The 19,276-nt window shown below is 39.9% G+C and overlaps 1 protein-coding gene across 1 annotated transcript in view; it reads right to left on the bottom strand.

The window, feature by feature from the left end:
* Positions 1 to 19,276, bottom strand: part of BBS2 (Bardet-Biedl syndrome 2) — a 1,992,563-nt gene that overhangs the window by 1,593,592 nt on the left and 379,695 nt on the right. The window contains exon 3 of the mRNA XM_044079541.1: positions 1,744 to 1,908. Coding sequence (XP_043935476.1) covers positions 1,744 to 1,908 — 165 coding nt within the window. The remainder of the gene's footprint in view (positions 1 to 1,743; positions 1,909 to 19,276) is intronic.

The raw sequence follows: 19,276 nt of genomic DNA, 5'->3' as shown, positions 1-19,276 counted from the left end.
ATCTGCCATTCACTTGTGGGTTCTTGTCTTTTAACCAATCTGCCATCCATCTTACCACACAGGGATTTATTTTTAAGGTGTTAAGCTTGCTTGCAATGCCAACATGAGGTATGGCGGCAAAGGCTTTGGTAGTGTGAACATAATGTCCACTGCTGAAAGCTTATACTCATATAGAAGCTATCCAAATTCAGTAGGCAGGATCTTTCCTTGTCCTCAATAAACTGCTGCAGATCAAGTCTAATGAGACTTCTTATATCATAGTTTATAAGCTCCTTTACACTATGTTACTTGACTTTGTAAATGAGATTTGTCAGGCTGATGTGTCTATAATTCCCATGGTCTGTGGTAGGGGCACCACCACTGCAGTGCTCCAAACTGACTAAACCAATAGTTAAACTTAGGTCAAACAATTTGACGAGCGACTCTACCTGGGCATGTTTAGTCCCGTTTTATTGAACAACTAGTTATATTTTCAGGCCATGTGAAAAGTAGTATTTTTAGTCTTGAAAAGTACCTTTATTACATGTTCCTTTGTAATAAGGTGGGGGGGGTACGGGATTCAGAGATATTGTAGACTTGGGGGAAAAAGTCTCTGGGGTAAAATTAGCACTGAATCTGTCTGCTAGTAAAATGACAATGTTCATTGGTTCCAAATAGCTTTTACCATTCTGAATACACTCTGAGCAATGTTTGGTATTATTCTTTAGTTTCCTAATGTAGTTGAAGAAGGATTTAAAGTTATCCTTCGCAAGAAGTGCTAATATACACTAGTGTGAGGCTATAGTAGATCTAAAAGTATTTTTTAAAGTTTTAGAAATATTTCTAATATCCTCAATACAAGTTTTTTTTTTTTTTTTTTTTTACTCTACTGTATAATTTAAGAACATCTTTCCTTGAATAAACATTAGCTGGACTCTGTCTAAAGAGGCATTATGGGACAACAAAGGCTTTACCTAGTATGAAAAAGCCTTGAAACAAGAGGTGCAGGAAATCCTTTATGATGGTACAGCCCTCTGACTGTGCTTCTTAGGCTGGAAAGAAACTAGTCTAGAGCAATATTCTTACCATCACCTGAGAACGGTGGCTCAAAACAAGCAGATGATGACTAGGTTTAATAATTGGCTTAGTTATGGGTGTCATTCTGCTGGGGCTTAAAGTGTGTCGCACTGGAAGGAGATGGAAGATAGTCCTGTATGTTTCACCAAAGAAGGTCTGACTCTATTTCATCAGAGATTTTGCATACTGGGTGAGACTTTCTCTACCATCCACAGTGCTGTTTTTACATAATGTCAGTCTACTCAGGCTACTGACCTACCAAATACCAATTCCAGTCTGGTAAATAGCACTGTAGTGCTGCTCAGTGCTAGGAACCTGGATAAGAAAATACCCTCTATGAAGACCTTTCCAACTCTGGAAAATATGAATATCTGCATTGTTAGTGAAACTTGGTTCCACAACAGTGACAGCAATTCCTCCTTACCTGGCTTGTCTGTCTACTACTTTAGACCCACAAGAGAAAACAGCAGTAACGCTGGTGATGACGTCCTTATCTTAAAATTTTAAAAATAATGGCACTGTCAGACTTGGGGAAAGGAGAAGTGAAGTTGGCTGGAAAAATCAAACCTTACCTCTGTGGCAGTGAATTCTTTCTGTTGCACAACCATACTCGAATTTTAAACAACAACTATTTATGGATTAAAAACTGAATTTTAATTGATACATGTGTTTTAATTTTAACCATACCGTCCAAAAGGGGTCATTTCCTTCATGATCAAATCCTTGAAGAGTGCAGTTTCCACCAATAATTGCTAAAGGAGACACAATCTCACCAAGCTGCCCAAGTACAATAGCATTTGCTCCATCTGCCACCTGAACATAGAAATAAGATACGTTTAGCAAACTATTTTTCTTTCAAATACAATTACTTGAGAAAACAGAAAAATCTTAGGTGTGCAAAGTTTAATTTACAGTAAGCAGATCATGTCATTAAAAACATAAATAAATAGAGAGTAACGGAAAAATTACAGTTGTGTACACTTACCATAAATGTAGATGTTCGAGTGTATTCACTGTTGCAGTCATTACATTTGGGTAATCTGCTGGTAGGTTGCCCTCAATCAGCCTGAATTCCAAAGTCTTGGGTCTTGCGTCGGTTACTGTCTTCTCTTCCATGACGTCAGGTCGTCAGGGGTATAAAACATACAGCCAGTGCCATTTTCTTTAGTTTTTCTTGCCCCCAATGTCAGGTGCCCCCAAAAAGGTAGAAAAAAAAAAAAAATATATATATATATATATATATATATATACACACATGCATCAATATAAACTTTACCTTTATCTACAAGCAAATACACCACATAGGTTGTAAAAGATGGAGAAGAAAAGATAAACTCCAGAATGACAGGGGGATGGCGGGAGGATAACCTGGACTGCAACAGTGAATACACTCGAACACCTACATTTATGGTAAGTGTACACAACTGTACTATGTTCTTCGTGTTTCACTGTTGCAGTCATTACATTTGGGTAGAATCCCAAAGCTATGGTTGGGAGGCTGGAGCTAAACAGCATTAGGTGCGGCTATAAGGTCCTGCAGCATTGCAGTGGAAAAGCCTGCCCTGGACTTAGAGTAGAGAGGCAAATGATAATGCTTTGTGAAGGTGTGAACAGAACTCCAAGTAGCAGCCTCTAGAATGTCTTTGGTTGGTACTCCTCTGAGAAAGGCTGCTGAAGTAGCTGCAGCTCTGGTGGAATGAAACCTAATGCCCTTGGTCACAGGTTTTCCATGATGTAAGTAGCAGAAATGGATGCAGTGGCTTATCCACTTTGAAATGGCCTTTCCTTCTGATCCTGCAGCATATGACACCAGTAGTTGCTCGGTTTTTCTTAGAGCTTTAGTCCTGCTCAAATAGAATCTTAGCTGTCTGTGTCCATAATTCTCTCCCCTTTGTTCTGCGGATTTGGATAAAAAGTTGTCAGATGAATTGTTTGGTTAAGAGCCACACTGGAAACCACCTTAGGCATAAAAGTTGGATTTGTTCTCAGAGACACCCTGTCTGGGTAAAATATGATAAAAAGCTCTACAGCCATGAGGGCCTGTAGCTCTGAAACTCTTCTTGCTGAAGTAATTGCTAGCAGCACAGCGTTTTCCATGATAAGAACTGTATATCAGCGGTAGCAGCTGGTTCAAATGGAGACAGGGTGAGCTTTTCCAACACATAATTGAGGTCCCATGCAGGTAATGGTGATCTTCTAAGAGGCCTTAAATTTTTGGCTCCTCTGGGATACTGCTTTAATAAAGGAAGAGAAAAGATTGGTGTAATGAGCCGAAATGACAGAGGCATGGATTTTGATTGATGAGAAAGATGGGCTCTTGTCAAGCATCTTAGTTAAGTATTGTAATATCTGAGGAATATTTGGTTCTGCTGAATCCATTCCTTGTGCTTGATTCCAAGCACAGAATATCTTCCATTTGTCAGCATAAGATTTTCTAGTACTAGGCCTTCTGGCTTCCAAAATGACATCCATCACAGCTTTACTGAGAGGTGGTGTTTGTATAGCAACATAATCAGCCATGCTGCCAGGTTCAATGTCTGTAGTTGATTGTGCAGGATCTGATTGTTTTGCTGGGACAGTAGTTAAGGTCTTTGAGGTAAGGTCCAAGCTGGGTATTGAGACAAGTTCCTTAGGATTGGGTACCAGTACTGGCGGGTCCAGTCCAGGGCAATTAGTATCATCTTTGGTTTCTCGTCTGACTTTTAGGAGGACCTTGAGGAGAAGAGGCAGAGGAAGAAAGGCGTAAACTGATGGGTTTTTCCAAATGAAGGATAGGGCGTCCACTTTCCATGCTTGTGTGTGATAAGTCCTTGTGCAGAATCTTTTCAATTGATAATTTTGAGGAGAGGCAAATAGATCCATGTCTGGGCTCCCTCATTTCTCTGTTATCATGCTGAAGACTTGTGGATTTAGTTTCCACTCGTGAGGATCCATAAGGTTTCTGCTTAAATCGTCTGCCAGTGTATTTTGTTTTCCTGGCAGGAATTGAGCTTGAAGATATATTTGGTAGGTCAAAGCTGTGTCCCACAGTGCCATGGCTAATCTGCAAAGGGGGTATGAGTGTGTGCCCTCTTTCTTGTTTATATACCACACGACTGTGGTATTGTCAGTCTTTATCAGTAGTTGTCCTGGATGAAGTAAGTCCCTTGAATGCTGTTAGGGCATTTTGAACTGCTAGCATCTCTTTCTGGTTGATATGCAGATGCATTTGTTTTGGGGTCCATATGCCCTGAATGCATCTTCCAGCCATGTGGGATCCCCAAGCATAATCCGATGAGTCTGTTGTTAAGGTTTGGCTGGCAGGGGGGAGAGTGAAGGCCCGTCCCATGTTTTGGTGACATACCTTTGCCCACCATAGAAACTCCTGTTGTAGGCAGGGAATGAAAGGAATCATTGCTTCAGGACTGTGAGAATGTTGACTCCATAAACTTTTCAGGTACCATTGAAGTTTCCTCATATGCAGTCTTGCATATGGAATCAGTAGGATGCAGGATGCAGGATGCATGAAGCCCAAAGCCTGCAGAATTTGTCTTGCAGATAACTGGGTCTTTGTTGCCATTAGTTTGAAGTAAGTAGTCAGTTGCCTTTGCTTGTCTGGCGTGAGGTAAGCCATCTGGGCAGTTGTATTCAAGCTTGCAACCAGGAATGTTATCTTTTGAGCGGGTACCAGTTGTGATTTCTTTTCGTTTATTGTGTACCCTAGGCATGTTAGATGCCTTTTCACAAACGTCAGGTGTCGAAGAATGTCCTTCTTCTCTGCTTGAATGAAACAGTCGTCTAAGTAAGGATATATTTGTATACTTCTTTGTCTGCAAAATGCAATTACTGGTGCCAGGCACTTTGTAAAGACCCTGGGCGCAGTAGATAAGCCAAAGGGCAGTGCAGAGAATTGGCAATGCATTAAACCAGCCTTGAATCTGAGGTATCTTTCTGCACGATTGTCTTATTGGGACATGCAGGTATGCCTCTTTTAGGTCTAATGTCACCAACCAAGCATTCTTGCCCAGCATGGGCAGAAGCTGCAAAGTCAGCATCTTGAATTTTGGAATGTCCAGGTATGTGTTCAAAATCGATAAATCCAGTATTGGCCGCCAGGCCTTGTCCTTTCTGGGTACCAAGAACAGTCTTGTGTAAAAACCTTGTCCTTTTTCCTGTTCTGGTACTGGCTGAATGGCCCCCATATCCATGAGGGACGTAACCTGTTTCTGTGCCTCTGCCCATTGATTTTGTGGCAGATCTGGCCAACCATTTGCCATTGGCAGAGTGCGGAAATGGAATCTGTATCCCTGTGATACTATGTTTAGTACCCACTTGTCCTGGGTTATTAACTGCCAATTTGGAGCAAAAAGTGCTAACTTTCCCCATATGGGTGCTGCCAAAAGATAAGTGCTTGGAGCAGGCAGAGGGAAGTCATTGGGATTGTTTTCTGTAGGTTTGCGCTTAATCTCCTCCAGATTTGGAGGTAGAAGCGCCCCATTGCTTTGACCTGTATGAATCTTGCGCCTAGTATCTGGAACCCTTAGAGCATCTGGATTTGCCCCTTTGAGCTCTGTCCGACACAGGAAAGCACCAATTTTTTGTAGGCCAGTGTCTACTGAATCTAGGTGGCTGCACTTGTAAGACGTCTTTAACAGTTTGCATAGACTTAGCTTTGTCATCCATTTTCTTTAAAACCTCTTCTGCCTTAATACCAAACAGAGAATCATGCTGTAAAGAAGCATCTAGCAATTTAGCTTTAACATAATCAGGCAAATTCTGCTCCTTTAACTAGGCATGCCTCCTAACTACAGATCCAGTAACTGCGGCCCTGCAGGAGGCCTCTAAGTAATCAAAACCACATTGCAAAGTATGCTTTCCAACCTGTTCAGCTGCATGCAATAATTCCTGCAATTCTTTATTTTCTGCACATTCTGAAATCAACATAATTTTCTGTTTCAGCAATCCCATAACATGTTGGTACTTAAGCATATGAAATTGACAGTTTAAGGCCCTGATTGCCAAGGTTGCAGATGTGTAAACCTTTTTTTCCCCATCTGTCCAGTGCCCTTGAATCTCTGTCAGAGGGGGTAGGATTTTTTGCTGTTGAGGCCTTAACTCCCATTGGACCCTGTGAAATAGTTTCAGGATCAGCAGCAGGGTTTCTAAATAAAAATTTATGTGAGTCAGGGACCCTGTAATATCTGTCAGGCTTACTGGGAGCCAGAGGTAAGGAGTCAGGGGTCAAGCTTGACTCCGAAAACACATCATCCACAATGTCTAAAACAGGGGGAATGGCTAAAGGCCTGTGCTGAGGGAGAAAAATGAAATCCCTGAGCCTCTTTTTTGATTCTGAGAAGTCTTGACTCTCCCAGTGAAAATGCTCCCTCAAAGTATGCAAGGTTTCTCCAAATGAATAATCCTCAGGAGGAGATGCAGATGGTATAGACTCCTCTGCATGAGAATCCTTATAGGGAGGAATAGATAATTCTTGATCAGAAGAGGAATCAGAAGAAATAGAAACCTGATCTGAAGATTCATAGCCAGTGTCTTGCCTAGGCCTCTTATCTGGAGGGGGATGGGTACCCCTGATCAAGGTAATGAGGTCTTCACCATTTTGATCATCTGTTTTTTTAGGCATAGAGGCCTGTGCACATGGCTCATGTGTCAGTTTTTTAGTTTTAGAAGTTGCTTTTATCTTTGGTTTTGCAACTGTCGACGGTTTGATATACAAATGTTGAGGTCTGAATACACCCTCAGAGGCCGGTGCCTGCTCAGCGGCTCCGGACCCATCCGAGGGACACATCCATCGGTCCAATACCCTGAGTATCTTGCGGCATGCTGGACTCCACGTGGGTGTCAGTAGAGGCCTGAGACTCAAAGATAGTGGGTATCAGGGGCCGCAAAAGTGCCTCACTGAGTACCACTGAACCGGCGACTGGCTTAGGAGAAGCTTCGTCGATTTTGGATCTCGACTGCCTTTCTCTGTCCTTTTCTTTGTTTTTTTTTTTTATGTACTCCAGTAGTCGGATTGCTATCCGACGACATTTCTGGGTAGTTAATTCTGTTTCCAAAATACTTTGATGCAAAAATATACAGACGCTTAATAGTGCGCTGGTTAAATCTAGCTCAAAACTGACAGCCAGGCACGTTGTGATCAGAGCCTAGGCAAGGAATACAGTATAAATGGAAATCCTTATGAGGTATTTGCTTCCCACAAGTAATACAATTAACTTTTTCTGACATTGGTAAGGAGCAAGAAAAAATTTCCCCAACGGGGTACTTAGCTTTAGTGAAGACTTCGGTTCTGAAACTCAAACTCGAATATTTCAGTAGTCGTCCGACCGGCACTTGCAAAATGCTTCTGCTTCGGGCACCGCATGGCAAGAAAGACTAAAGAAAATGGCGTTGGCTGCATGTTTTATACCCCTGACGTCATGGAAGAGAAGACAGCAACCGACGCAGGACCCAAGACTTTGGAATTCAGGCCAACTGAGGGCAGCCTGCCAGCAGATTACCCAAATATAATGACTGCAACAGTGAAACACAAAGAACATCTTTCTGTACTTTATTTTCTGTGATGAAGGTCTACAAAATCATCATGATAAAGTCTGCCTACCTGGACTTCAAAATGCAAAAAGACTGAAAAGAAAGAGAGACAGAGAAACTGGTATATATGTCTGTGAATGAGTGGGGGTGTTGGTAGCTTTCTGGAATGAAATATCATTATACTGGAATTTATACTACTACTACCAATTTAATGATAGTCTATCCCCTCAGACTGCAATTTGTAGCATACACCCATGGTAAGTTAGCATCAGCACTGTTAAACTAGTATGTCCTTAGGTTAAACAGGGACCATCAGTTTTCCAGGAGGAAAAAGGATATTCCTTATAATGCAACCCTACATTCTCACTTTTTTTTTCAGTCAGGCAACTAGGGCAAATGCTTAATACACCATGTACTCTCCAAACCATCTGATCTGTGTGAAAGCCCTTTGAGTGGGCAACTGTTAGAATTTTCTATTCCAACATCCACAGATTACCACACTTCTGAAACTTTTTCAGTTCCAACACTCAGGGGCATCTGTGCTTCTGGCTTTTGCTCATGTTTTCCAAAGCCTTGGACTCTATCAGGTGGCAGAATGGAAGAGTACTGCATTCTCTGGGATCCAAGATCAACCAGACAGATCTCACTGGAATCTGTCCTGCGATCCTTGGATGGGATATATTAATACACTCTGTGAGGGTCTTACAGAGGGTATCTGCTTTCTTGGGAAGAGAGGAAATTGAATCTGCAAGCTTCCAGGTTACAAAAATGGAATCTATTAGGACAGATTCCACTAGTGGAATGATCCAGGTTTCCTCAGCCTTGTAACAAAGGCTATGGATTAAGTACTTGTGGGGAAAGAAAGAAGGAAAAAAAACTGGTAAAACCACAGTGGGCATAAAGGATTTCAGAACTTCTCTACAGGAGGTGTTACTGAGAGAAAAACTACAAAGACGTGAGATTTCAACATCCTTATGAATCTAGTCTGTTTCAATTACAAAGAGTCGGGATCCTCAGAATCCCAGCAAGTGACAGCCTAACCAAGCTTCAAGTGCAATGTAATTAGTGGAAAGGCAGATAAGTACTGGGGCAGCATGTACTAGATATGGTACCAGGAATTTAAACGGCTGTCAAATCATGCTCCTCAAGAGTGCACTGCTGAACTTGTAAAGTGAAACAAGTACCACCAGATATTGCACAGCTAAAGTAGTTGCAATGTATGAGCGACTCTTGTGCGCCCAAGTGGCACCAGATAATACACCGTACTCGCACCAACCCTTGGTGAGTCATGCCTGACTTGAAGGTAAGGCCAAAGCAATAAACTCTCCAATCCTGAGTTCAACATCTGAGCCTCTTAAAAGAGCCTCAAGGGATCACTCCAGAAGAGATGGCTTGAGACAGTCATGGTCTGGCTGCTGCAATGTGGGAAATTCAGTGCCTATGACCCAGGATACACCCCTTCATGGTGACTTCCAAGGCTGCTCCTGTACAGCCCCCCCCCCCCCATCAAATTACAGCAAACTATCACTAGCTGAATGACAACTGTCAGTTTTTTGAGGAATGTAATGCCACCTCATGGACAAAAGGAAGTTTTGAGACACACCTAGCCTTAAGATTCCTTACCTTCTTCTTTTGGTCTGATACTAACATAGGCTAAGGTGTTTGCCTTACAAACACAAGGTGCAGGGTTTGAGTCTCACAGGGAATAATTGGCTAGGCTTAAAATGGCTCGTAAGGGCAGTTAGCTTAGTACTAAACTATGAACCTATGATCATGCCATTCTGGCATTCTCTGCACAAAGCATTATCCACAGCCACCAACTTCCTCAAGGTGGAATCTCCATTTCTCTACATCTTCTGTAGATGACCTGGTCATATACTAGTATAATCAAGAAATGCTTCATATCATGTTCCTTTTGCTAGGCAGTGCCAGAGTAAGTGCTAGACCTGGTGAAGGATCAACCAGCAGCACGGTTCACACAATTTGGGGATAAAAAGCACAAACTTTCCAAAACTCACATTAAGACTGAGATACAAACTCTGAGAAAAAAACAAAGAAATGAGAGAGTGTACCTTCCAAACAGACTATGTGATGTCACTGTGTACCAACCACAGGCATGCACTCCCAAAAGCACAGGAGCTAAACATATTTCAAATCTTGGAAGAAGAAATCCTAAGAGGTGAACACTAAGTGATATTGAATTAACCCCTAATTTTGACACAGTGTAATCTAAATAGAAACGAATCTTCAATCTTTATTATTGAATTAACCCCTAATTTTAACACAGTGTAATCTAAATAGAAAAGAATCTTCAATCTTTATAAAAAAAATTCTAATCAAACAGACAAGAGTAAACTAAATAGGATAAGCAAGGAACTGAAATCCAAACTTATTGCTGAAAAATCTAATTATGAGACTAGGTTAGCTGCTAATACTACTAATAAGAAATCATAACATACATATAGCAATAACTAAATTGCAATATTCAGTTAATTCACAGTTGATATAGGGCATCTTAAATATCAACCCCAAGATTATAACGAATGAATTCAATAAATACTTTACTTATGCTAATAGTAACACTAAACATCAGACTGTTAAGTGGTGGCCTGTGACCAGCATACAAGGCATCCTCCAACCCAATACAGATATAGTTACTGCACATCAGCAAGTCAAATGGCATCAGAAATCAGTCTAGGGATCTAAACCTCTTCTGCAACATCAGCAGAATGGTTTGGAGGGACACGTATATCTCTGGAATACACTATCCAGCCACACAAAACAAAGCTCATCACTGCTCATATTCAACTGCAACTTGCATCTATGGAGAAGAAACAGAACATTTATCCCAGGACTGCCTCCTGTACTAGTAATGGGCAGAAACAGCTCTTAAATGATTTATCCCGTGCAAGAGTTCCTTCAAATTATCTATGGCATGATGCCATTTATTCTCAGTATCGGTAATTTATTTATTTATTTATTTTACATTTGTTGACCAGGAGTGCCTGGCTGAGCTATTGCCCTTTTTTAGCAGAGGCCCGGAGAGAAAAGTTCAAAAGATATAGAATGCAATAAAAAATAGCAATACAGATACATTTCAATAAAAATAGCTGTAGAGAATTTAGGTAGTTAAAATACGTAAGCTACATACATATATATTTTGACAGATAAAACAGCACTATAAACAAAAAGGAGAATGTTAAAAAAATAGAATAAGTTGTATGTTTTGGTTTAAAAAGTGAGTTAAGTAAATATAAGGTTTTGTATGCACAGTAGCAGAAACTTAAAAGGTTACATAAAGCTTTGGAGGTAGCGTAGGATGAAGTAGTTAATGGTAAGTTTTAGTAAGTTAGTTCAACTGTCCTATAAAAGGTAGGTAATAATCAGGGAGGATGAGTACAATGGCAGGACCAGTGTTTTTAAAGTGGTCTTTGGTTGCTAACTTAAATTGTTTGGGGTGATTCATGGACCTCATTTCTTTTGGGAGTTTGTCCCATGCAATACAGGGGATGGTAGCTATGCAGGTTGCACCCTGTGTTGGATTTAGGTTTATGGATTTTTAGTAGGTCTTGGGTTGAGCTTCAGAGAAGTCTGGTAGGTGAGTAGTGAAAGATGAGAGAAGACAGACTTGGGCTGAAATCAGGCTAATATAGGATGCAGTGTATGATTTGGAGTTGAGATTGTAGGAACAAGGTGAGGTAGTTAGGGCCAGTTCAGGTATTTTAGGAAGAGACAGTGGTGAGATTTATATGCTTGTTGAGCTGCAAATCAGGCTATTTTATGGTAGGTTGATTCTAATTTGGTAAGTAGGGAGGAGCTCAGATTTGTGAGTATTTGGGAACAATAGGTTAAGCATGGCAGAACGTAGGCATGGGTAAGAGAAATCCTAGCTTCAGTAGTTAGGAATTTGTTGTTCCTACACAGTAGTCCTAGATTTTGGTGTTTTTTTTATACAACTGTTAATGTGAAGACTGATTTTTAGTTGGTCATCAATGGTAATGCCAAGGAGTTTTGTGCTAGCTTCGACTTCTATAGGAATATTGTTTAGGGACCTTATGGAGAAGGAAAGTTTAATGTGGTTTGCAGATTTAGGTAGAAAGAGTGGTAATTTTGTTTTCTTAGAGTTGAGGACGAGCTGATTATTAGTGAGCCATGTCTCTACCAAGTTGAAAGATGTCTGGGTATTTGTTTGGAGTTCTAAGGGGGAATTAGTAGTAGTCATGACTGCAGAGTCATCTGTATATTGGATGTACTGACTGCAGCCTATCAGAGAGATAGCTAGAGAACCATGCAACTGTATCAGGGGAGAAGTTTAGGCCTAAAAGTTTACTATAGCAGCAGTGTGTGCGAGACAATGTCAAAAGCCATAGAAAGGTCAAGGAATAGACAGGATACGAGTCTGTGATCATCTTTAGCCAGGGCTAAGGTGTTGAGAAATGGTAGTAGAGCTGTGGTTGTACTATGTTTGGGACGGAAGCCATGCTGTGTTGGAGTGATACGTTTTTCTTGTAAGAGATAATGCATAACTGGTTTGTGTATACATTTCTCATGGATTTTGGAGAGAGGGGAGAGGATAGCAATAGATCTGAAATTAGACATTTCTGTGGAATTACCTCCTTTATGAATAGGAACAGTGAAAAACTGTTTCCAGACAGAAGGAACTTTAGACTCTGAGATGGAGCGATTGATTAGTAATAGCTACAGGCATAGCAAGGGAGTGTGCAGCAATCCAGAAAAAGTAAGAAGGAATACTGGCTGCTGATGCAGAGCATGGTTTGAGCTTTGAGAGTAGAGTTCTGATATAGTCAGTGGAAACCAGTTTGAGAAAGGAGGAGTTTACTGAGATAGTGGTTGAGGGGTGTATGGGGGGGGTTTGAAGTGTTGCTGTTTGAGAGGTTGGGGTTAAATAGTTTGGAAATGGATTCGATAAAGTAGGTGTTGAAGATACTGGCAGTTTCTTCAGGTGACTTGTCAGGACATGGGTTTAGTGAAGTTGGGTTACCTGGATGTAGTATTTGGTTTATAGCATTCCAGAACTTTTTTGGATCAGATTTTAATGTTTTGGGGGGATTATAATAAAATACTTTTTTGTCTTTGTTGAGAAGTTTTTTGTCTGATTTCTAAGTTCTTTTCTTTATACTTTAGGAGGTCAGCTGGAAATGTGGTATGTACCCATGTTTTCCATGTCCTATCTCTGGATTTCATAAGGGCACAGGTGGTTTTTAGATAGCCAGGGTGAAATGTTTGCATTTAATTGAACTTTTCTCAGTAAGGCTAGAGAATTTAAAATATTTAGTAAAGTTAAGTTGAAGGCATTTACTGCTTCGTTGAGTGGGAGCTGAGTATGGAAATTTCAATTAATTCTGGAGAGGAGGGTTTTAAAAGTGCCTGGGTTAAAGGTTGAAAGTTTGAGGCAGGTTATAAGCCGGTGTGGTTTGGGGAGGGGGATGATGTATCGTACCACTTTTATAGGCGAGTGGTCACTCAGGGCATCAGGTAGAGTTTCAGGGTTATAGCATTTGCTAGGGTTAGAAACAAGTATCCAATCTATGAAGGAGCTTGAAGAATGAGAGTTATTAGTATGGGTAAGTTTGAAGATTAGTTGTGTAAATCCATGGAGCTTTATGTGTTGTGGAGGGTTTGGATTATTAAGGTCATACCAATTAATGTTTACGTCCCCAAGAAGGTTAGTTTCATTAGGGAAATTTAGGGAGAGAGATGACAGTATATTTTCCATTAAGGGGATCTTGTCCCCTGGTGGAATGTATATGGCTACTACTGTGATGGTAGTAAAGTCATTGGGTTTAAGGTTTGCTATTAGTATTTCAGCAGGTGTAAAAGAGGGAATTGGTTCTTTAGGAAGGGAGAGAGTGAGAGTAAAATAAAGCAACACCTCCACCTTTTTTCTTTAAGCGATCTTGGCGAAGTATATTATTTTTTATTTATTTATTTACTGGGAAAGTCCACTGGGCGTAGGTGAGCCCATTTTCAGTGGAGGCCCGGGGAGAAAAGCTCCACATAAAAGTCAACATTACAGAAATACAAATATCAAAAATACAAATATCAAAAATGTAGCACTACTTACAGTTTTTTAGCAATTCCATTGCAGTTTTTTGGTAGTCCACCGATGATAGTAACATGTACTTTTGGTCATATAGATGCCATAGTCATTACTGATTGGGAGGCAGAAAAAACAAACATTGTATACAATTATTTACATGCATTTAAATCTGTGTAGGCAATGTAGTACCAGTCATAGGTATGGCTGCAGACCTGCTAAGGGTGCATACCTGCAGCCCCAGAGAGTGGGAGCAGTGAGAAGAGGAGTTATTTTTGGCCTGGGTATAACCAGCAGGTAGATAGGTGTTGTCTGAGGGATTTTTTAAAGAGAGCAGGGTATGAGATGACGGTTATTGAGGTTGGGAGATTATTCCAAAGTTTGGAGGTAGTGAAGGAGTAAAGCATTTGGCTAGCTGGAAGTTGAGGTTTATTGACTAAGTAGAATTTTGTTTTCAGATCTAAGGTGTCTGTTTGGATGGCACAGAGCTGGACAAGCTGTTGGTTTATATATTATTTTATGTGCAGTAATTAAGTGGAGGTAGTTGAGATAGAGTGGAAGTTCAAGCCAGTTTAGTTGTTGCAGTGAGGAACAGTGATGTGACGAGGATCTAGCATTTGCTGCAAATCTAGCAATTTTATTGTAGTATATATCAAGGTTTTTTTTTTTTTTTTATGAAGTGTATATTAGTGAGGATGGCGGCACCATATAGGAGGGATGGAAGTAGAAAGGCAGAAGCTAGTGTTTTTTGGCATTGTTATTTAGGTAATAGCTATGTCTGTAGAGGGTACCTAGTTTATGGTGTGTCTTTTTGATGTTATTGAGTATGTGGGGTTCAAAAGTTAGGGTTTCATCGACAAGTGACTCCTAACAGTTTAGTACTGGGGACAACTTCTATGGAGGTATTATTTTGGGAGAGGATAGAGAATTCAGCCCTGTTCAGGGGTGTTGTTTTTTTGGGAGTGAATAGAATCAGCTTAGTCTTGTTTGGGTTGAGAGCGAGGTGATCATTTGACATGCATTTTTTCGGTGGATGTGAAGGCATTTTGGGTTAGTAGTTGAAGCTCAGAAGGGGTTTTTGAAGTGTAGATAATTGTTGAGTCATCTGCATATTGTATTACATTAGACTGTATTAGTGACTCATGGAAATCGTTGATGAATAAGTTGAATAGTAGGGGGCCCAATATTGAGCCTTGGGGGACACCTGTGGAGATTTTTAAAAAGGTGGAAGAGGATTGCTGCCATTTAGTTGATTGGTATCTGTCAGAAAGGTAGCTAGAGAACCAATTTAGGGTTGGGGTGATACACCTAGATTATTAAGTTTAGAGAGTAAAAGGGGATGAGAAATTGTATCAAATGCCTTTGAAAGGTCGAGGAAGAGTGAAGAGACTATCAGACCCGAATCATGTGCTCGATTTACTGTATCCAAAAAAGGAGATGAGGGCTGTATTTGTGCTATGGCCTAGTCTAAAGCCATGATGGGTAGGGGTGAGTAGTTGGGTGTTGATTAAGTGGTTGATTAGTTGTGTGAGGACACATTTTTCAAGTATTTTAGAGAGAGGAGAGAATGGCTATTGGCCGGAAGTTTGAGATGTTGGAATTTTTGCCACCTTTGTGCAGGGGCAGAATGTAAGCTTTTTTCCAGATATTGGGTATGTAAGACTCTTGGATTGATCTATTGATTAGTATACTAATGGGGTAAGCTATGGAATCAGCAGTTATTTTTAGGAATTCAGCAGGTAGGTTGTCAGCAGTACAGGAGCAGGGTTTGAGTTTATGAAGCAGCTTATTTATGGTGCTTGTGGATATGGGACTGAAAGAAAAAGATGGTGGTGGGGATGGTTTAAAATAAGTGGTATATTGGTCTGGTGAGTTTAGGTTTGAAGAGGGGAAAGTAGTGGCCAGCTTCGCAATGGTGTCAATAAAATGTGTTGAAACAAAAGGCTATATCTGAGGGGGGTTTATCAGGGTATGGACAGGAATTGGAGTTAGACCATGGGTGAATAAGGGAATTTATTGTTCCCCAGAATTTCTGAGGGTTTAGTCTATGCTGGTTTTGTAGCTTATGGTAATAGTCTTTTTTATCTTAATAACCTGTCTTTTGGCTTGCTTACGTACGTAGTTGTTTGTATTGCACCAGGTCAGTTGGGTTTTTGTGTTTTTGCCATGTTCTCCAAGCTTTATCTCTAGAGGACCTTATTTGCTTTGTGGGTTTTGTGAGCCAAGTTGCGTGGTTAGTCTCGACTCATCTAGGATTTTGAGAAATGTTGAATTGAATAATTCAACTGCTTCATGTAGGGGAATGTTATGTAATGGAGTCCAGTTAGTATGATATAAGATTTCATTTAGAGGTTCTGGAGAGAAATTGGACAGGTCTCTTATTAGTTTTAAGTATGATTACTGGTCGTTGTAGTAGTTTTGCGGATGGCGAAAGACGGTAGGTGGTCACTGATAGTGTTTGGTAAAGTTCCAAAAGTGGAGATTTTATTTGGGTCAGACACAAGGATCCAATCTAAGGCTGAGCCTTGTTTCATTTGATTGCTGGGCCTGGTTATATCAGAGATTAGTTGGGTGTAGTTGTATAGGTTGATATTTGTTTGGAGGTTTTGATTGGTGATATATGACCAATTTATATTTACATCCCCTAGTATGACAGTTTCATTTAGAATATCTTTGGATGACCAGGCTAGAATCTCTTCTAGAATGGGAATGTTATTGCATGGGGGAATGTATAAAACTATGACGCATAGGGTTTTGTGGTTATTTAGTTTTAATATTGTAACTAAGAGTTCAGCAGGGCAGAAATGTGGAATGGGTTTTGAGTGGGGAACTATGGTATAGCTACTTGGGTATATTAAGGCAATGCCCCCGCCCTTTTTGTGTGGTCTGTCGTTTCTAAGGCATGAATAGTTGGGGGGGGTAGGAATTCTGTATTATTTATGCATTGCTTCAGCCATGTCTCTGTCATAGCTGTGAAATCAGGTCTGTTTAGGTGTAACCATGAATGGAAGTGGGGAATTTTGTTTCTAATGCTTTGTATATTAATGGTAGTAAAGTTTAGAGATTTGGTTGGTTTTGCATTTTGGAAAGAGGCCCAGGGTTTGGATGTATATCCTTACATTTTATTAAGTTAGAAAGGGTGTTTTGAGTGGAGTGGTGTGGCTGTCTTTTGGTTTTCTGGCAGTAATAATGTTTGGGATAGTTATGGTAGATTTTGTGTTGCTGGAAGATTTTTACTTTGGCTAGTAGAAATGTATCTGTAGAAAATATGGTTGAGCCTATTGAGGAATAACTAGGAAGAGTCTGTGTGTAGGTAGAAGTTGAGTGTGTAAGTTTAAGAGGTATGTGATTTGTGTCGTGCGATGTTAGATAGAAGAGTAGATAGAGATAAAAGGATATAGTTAGAATTACTGTAATAGTGGGGAGAGGCATAGTGGTAGAGTGGGAAAAAATAAAAAAGAGACAGAGAAAAATTGCAGTAAAGAAAGAGGAGTATAGATAAAGAGGTGGGGTGAAACTTTAGTAGGAGGTGTATAGCTGTTTATGATGTATATAATTGAAGGAGAGTATATGTAGGGATTAGTTAGAGGTTTTGCAAGGAGGTAAAGAATTAGTAAGGTGGTATGTAGATATGCAATATGCAAAGTTGAAAAAAATTACACTACAAAATGAAGCACTTTTAACAAATAAGTACTCATACATATACAAGATTATAATATCACTATATAATATAACTAACAACTGTAAAAAAAAAGGATATATATATATATATATATATATATATATATATATATATATATATATATATATATAAAATAAAATACCCTTATGTCTAAGATGTCATCACAAGACTGTACTATGAATTAACAGAAAGAAAAAAATCTAAGCCCAAGCATAAAGTCCCAAAAGGGAAACAAAAATCCATGATATATCCTGGCAAACAGTACCTTGACACAGCAGTAAAGTGTCTCAAAGTTTGGACAACGTTGTCACTTGAAGTAATCACAGTTACAGTAGGGATAATAATGAAGAAAAGGGACTAGATTTGCCCAAACTAAACAATCCCTTAATACATTAGAGAATACCAACAAAACAGAACGGCACCATCAGCTGAGGTAATCCAAGCTACAACAAAACTGTTACCAAATCATCTCCACAATAAATGGACATGAAAAGGAACTAAATTCACCCTTATAAGTAATCACTCACTATAACATGAAAAAGTTATAGTAAGCACAGCCGTTAACTTGAATAGTCCAAAACATTGCAATTCACTGCCAAATAATGTCCCCAACTATCCTCCACTCAAAAAGCAGCAAAGAAATGACAATAAGGTTAACACAGTCAATGACTTGAGTAGTCCAAGACACTGTAATTCACTGTCAAATAGTGTCCTCAAGTGACCTCCACTCAACAGCAGCAGAAAAAATGACAGTAAGGTTAGCCAGAACGTAGTCGCTAACCTGCTTCAGTAGACATGAGTTTCCAGGCCACAAAAAAAGATTCAATCCCAAAAACGGTCGAGGTTCGTCGCTACCATCTGTTCCTGTTGACTCAGAAAAACTGAAAATGTTGAGTTACGGCACAGAAGCAGAAAGGTTCCAAGAAGTCTGTACAAGCACGAGGGTGCAAAAAATCTGTAGTTGAAGGACGCTGTGATGTAAAGCTGCATGCGGTGACTCAGCAGTGAAAAACTACAGACGGAGTCTTGTCATCCAAGGACTGTTTCACTCTCTTGAACAAACAGGAACGACTAAGGCTTCATTTGGTCCCACAGTATGATAGTTTCCCATTGTATATTCTGGTCCTTCAGTTTTCTTGACTGTTTCAAATTAGAAACCAGTACGACACTCTCCTCCTGTGCCGTGGTTCCAGTTGATCTAGTTTCTGGGTAATCATAATTCCTATTCACGGATAACTCATGTTTACCTTCATTTGGCAAAGTCCACAAAATTTCACAGTTTTAGTATGCCAAAAGTCTGTCGATACTGAATCTCCACCTCTCCTTTGTTTACTGAGTGACACCAGATCAGCCAAAGGGGAAGAGAAAGGGAAATCCTAAGCACTTATATTATAACCTGGAGGAAGAATTTCTTTAACTTGGTTTTGAGGTTTAAGCCAAATTTCTGTGACAGAGATAATGTCTGAGGTATCTACCCAAGCATGAAACTGGCTTAGTTTGTTAAGCATACTTTGAGTAGTGATAGAAGAGGAGATTTTCTTTTTTGGTATGGATATATATATAATTATCAGCCATGAAATGGTTAAGGCTAATCTAACACCAAATGGGTAGGTTAATTCAAGCACCGAAAGGGAGACTGGCTAGGCTTAAAATGGTCAGCCATGGCAGCTAGCCTAGTACTTACTTATGAAACCCTTTGCAATAAATCCCAAAAATATAGTGATAAGTAACTCAAAGCTTTGGGTATTTTGAAATACTGAAGTTTCAGTCATGATCCCTCAGTGTCCAAGGTCACCATGCAACAGTTCTCTTCAATGAAAAGTAGAATGGATTTTATTTATTGAATTTGTTTACTATGATTATTGCACCTTTCAGTGGAGGCCGTTGGAGAAAAACTCCATAGAGAAGTAACATATGATTAATACATGAAATACAAGTTTATATATTTAAAAATA

This window comes from Protopterus annectens, chromosome 8.part0 (genome assembly GCF_019279795.1).
Source record: "Protopterus annectens isolate FY-2018-M chromosome 8.part0, PAN1.0, whole genome shotgun sequence".
NCBI lineage: Eukaryota > Metazoa > Chordata > Ceratodontiformes > Protopteridae > Protopterus > Protopterus annectens.
The sequence above is the reverse complement of the archived record's forward strand: the minus strand, read 5'-3'. Positions and strand labels throughout refer to the sequence as shown.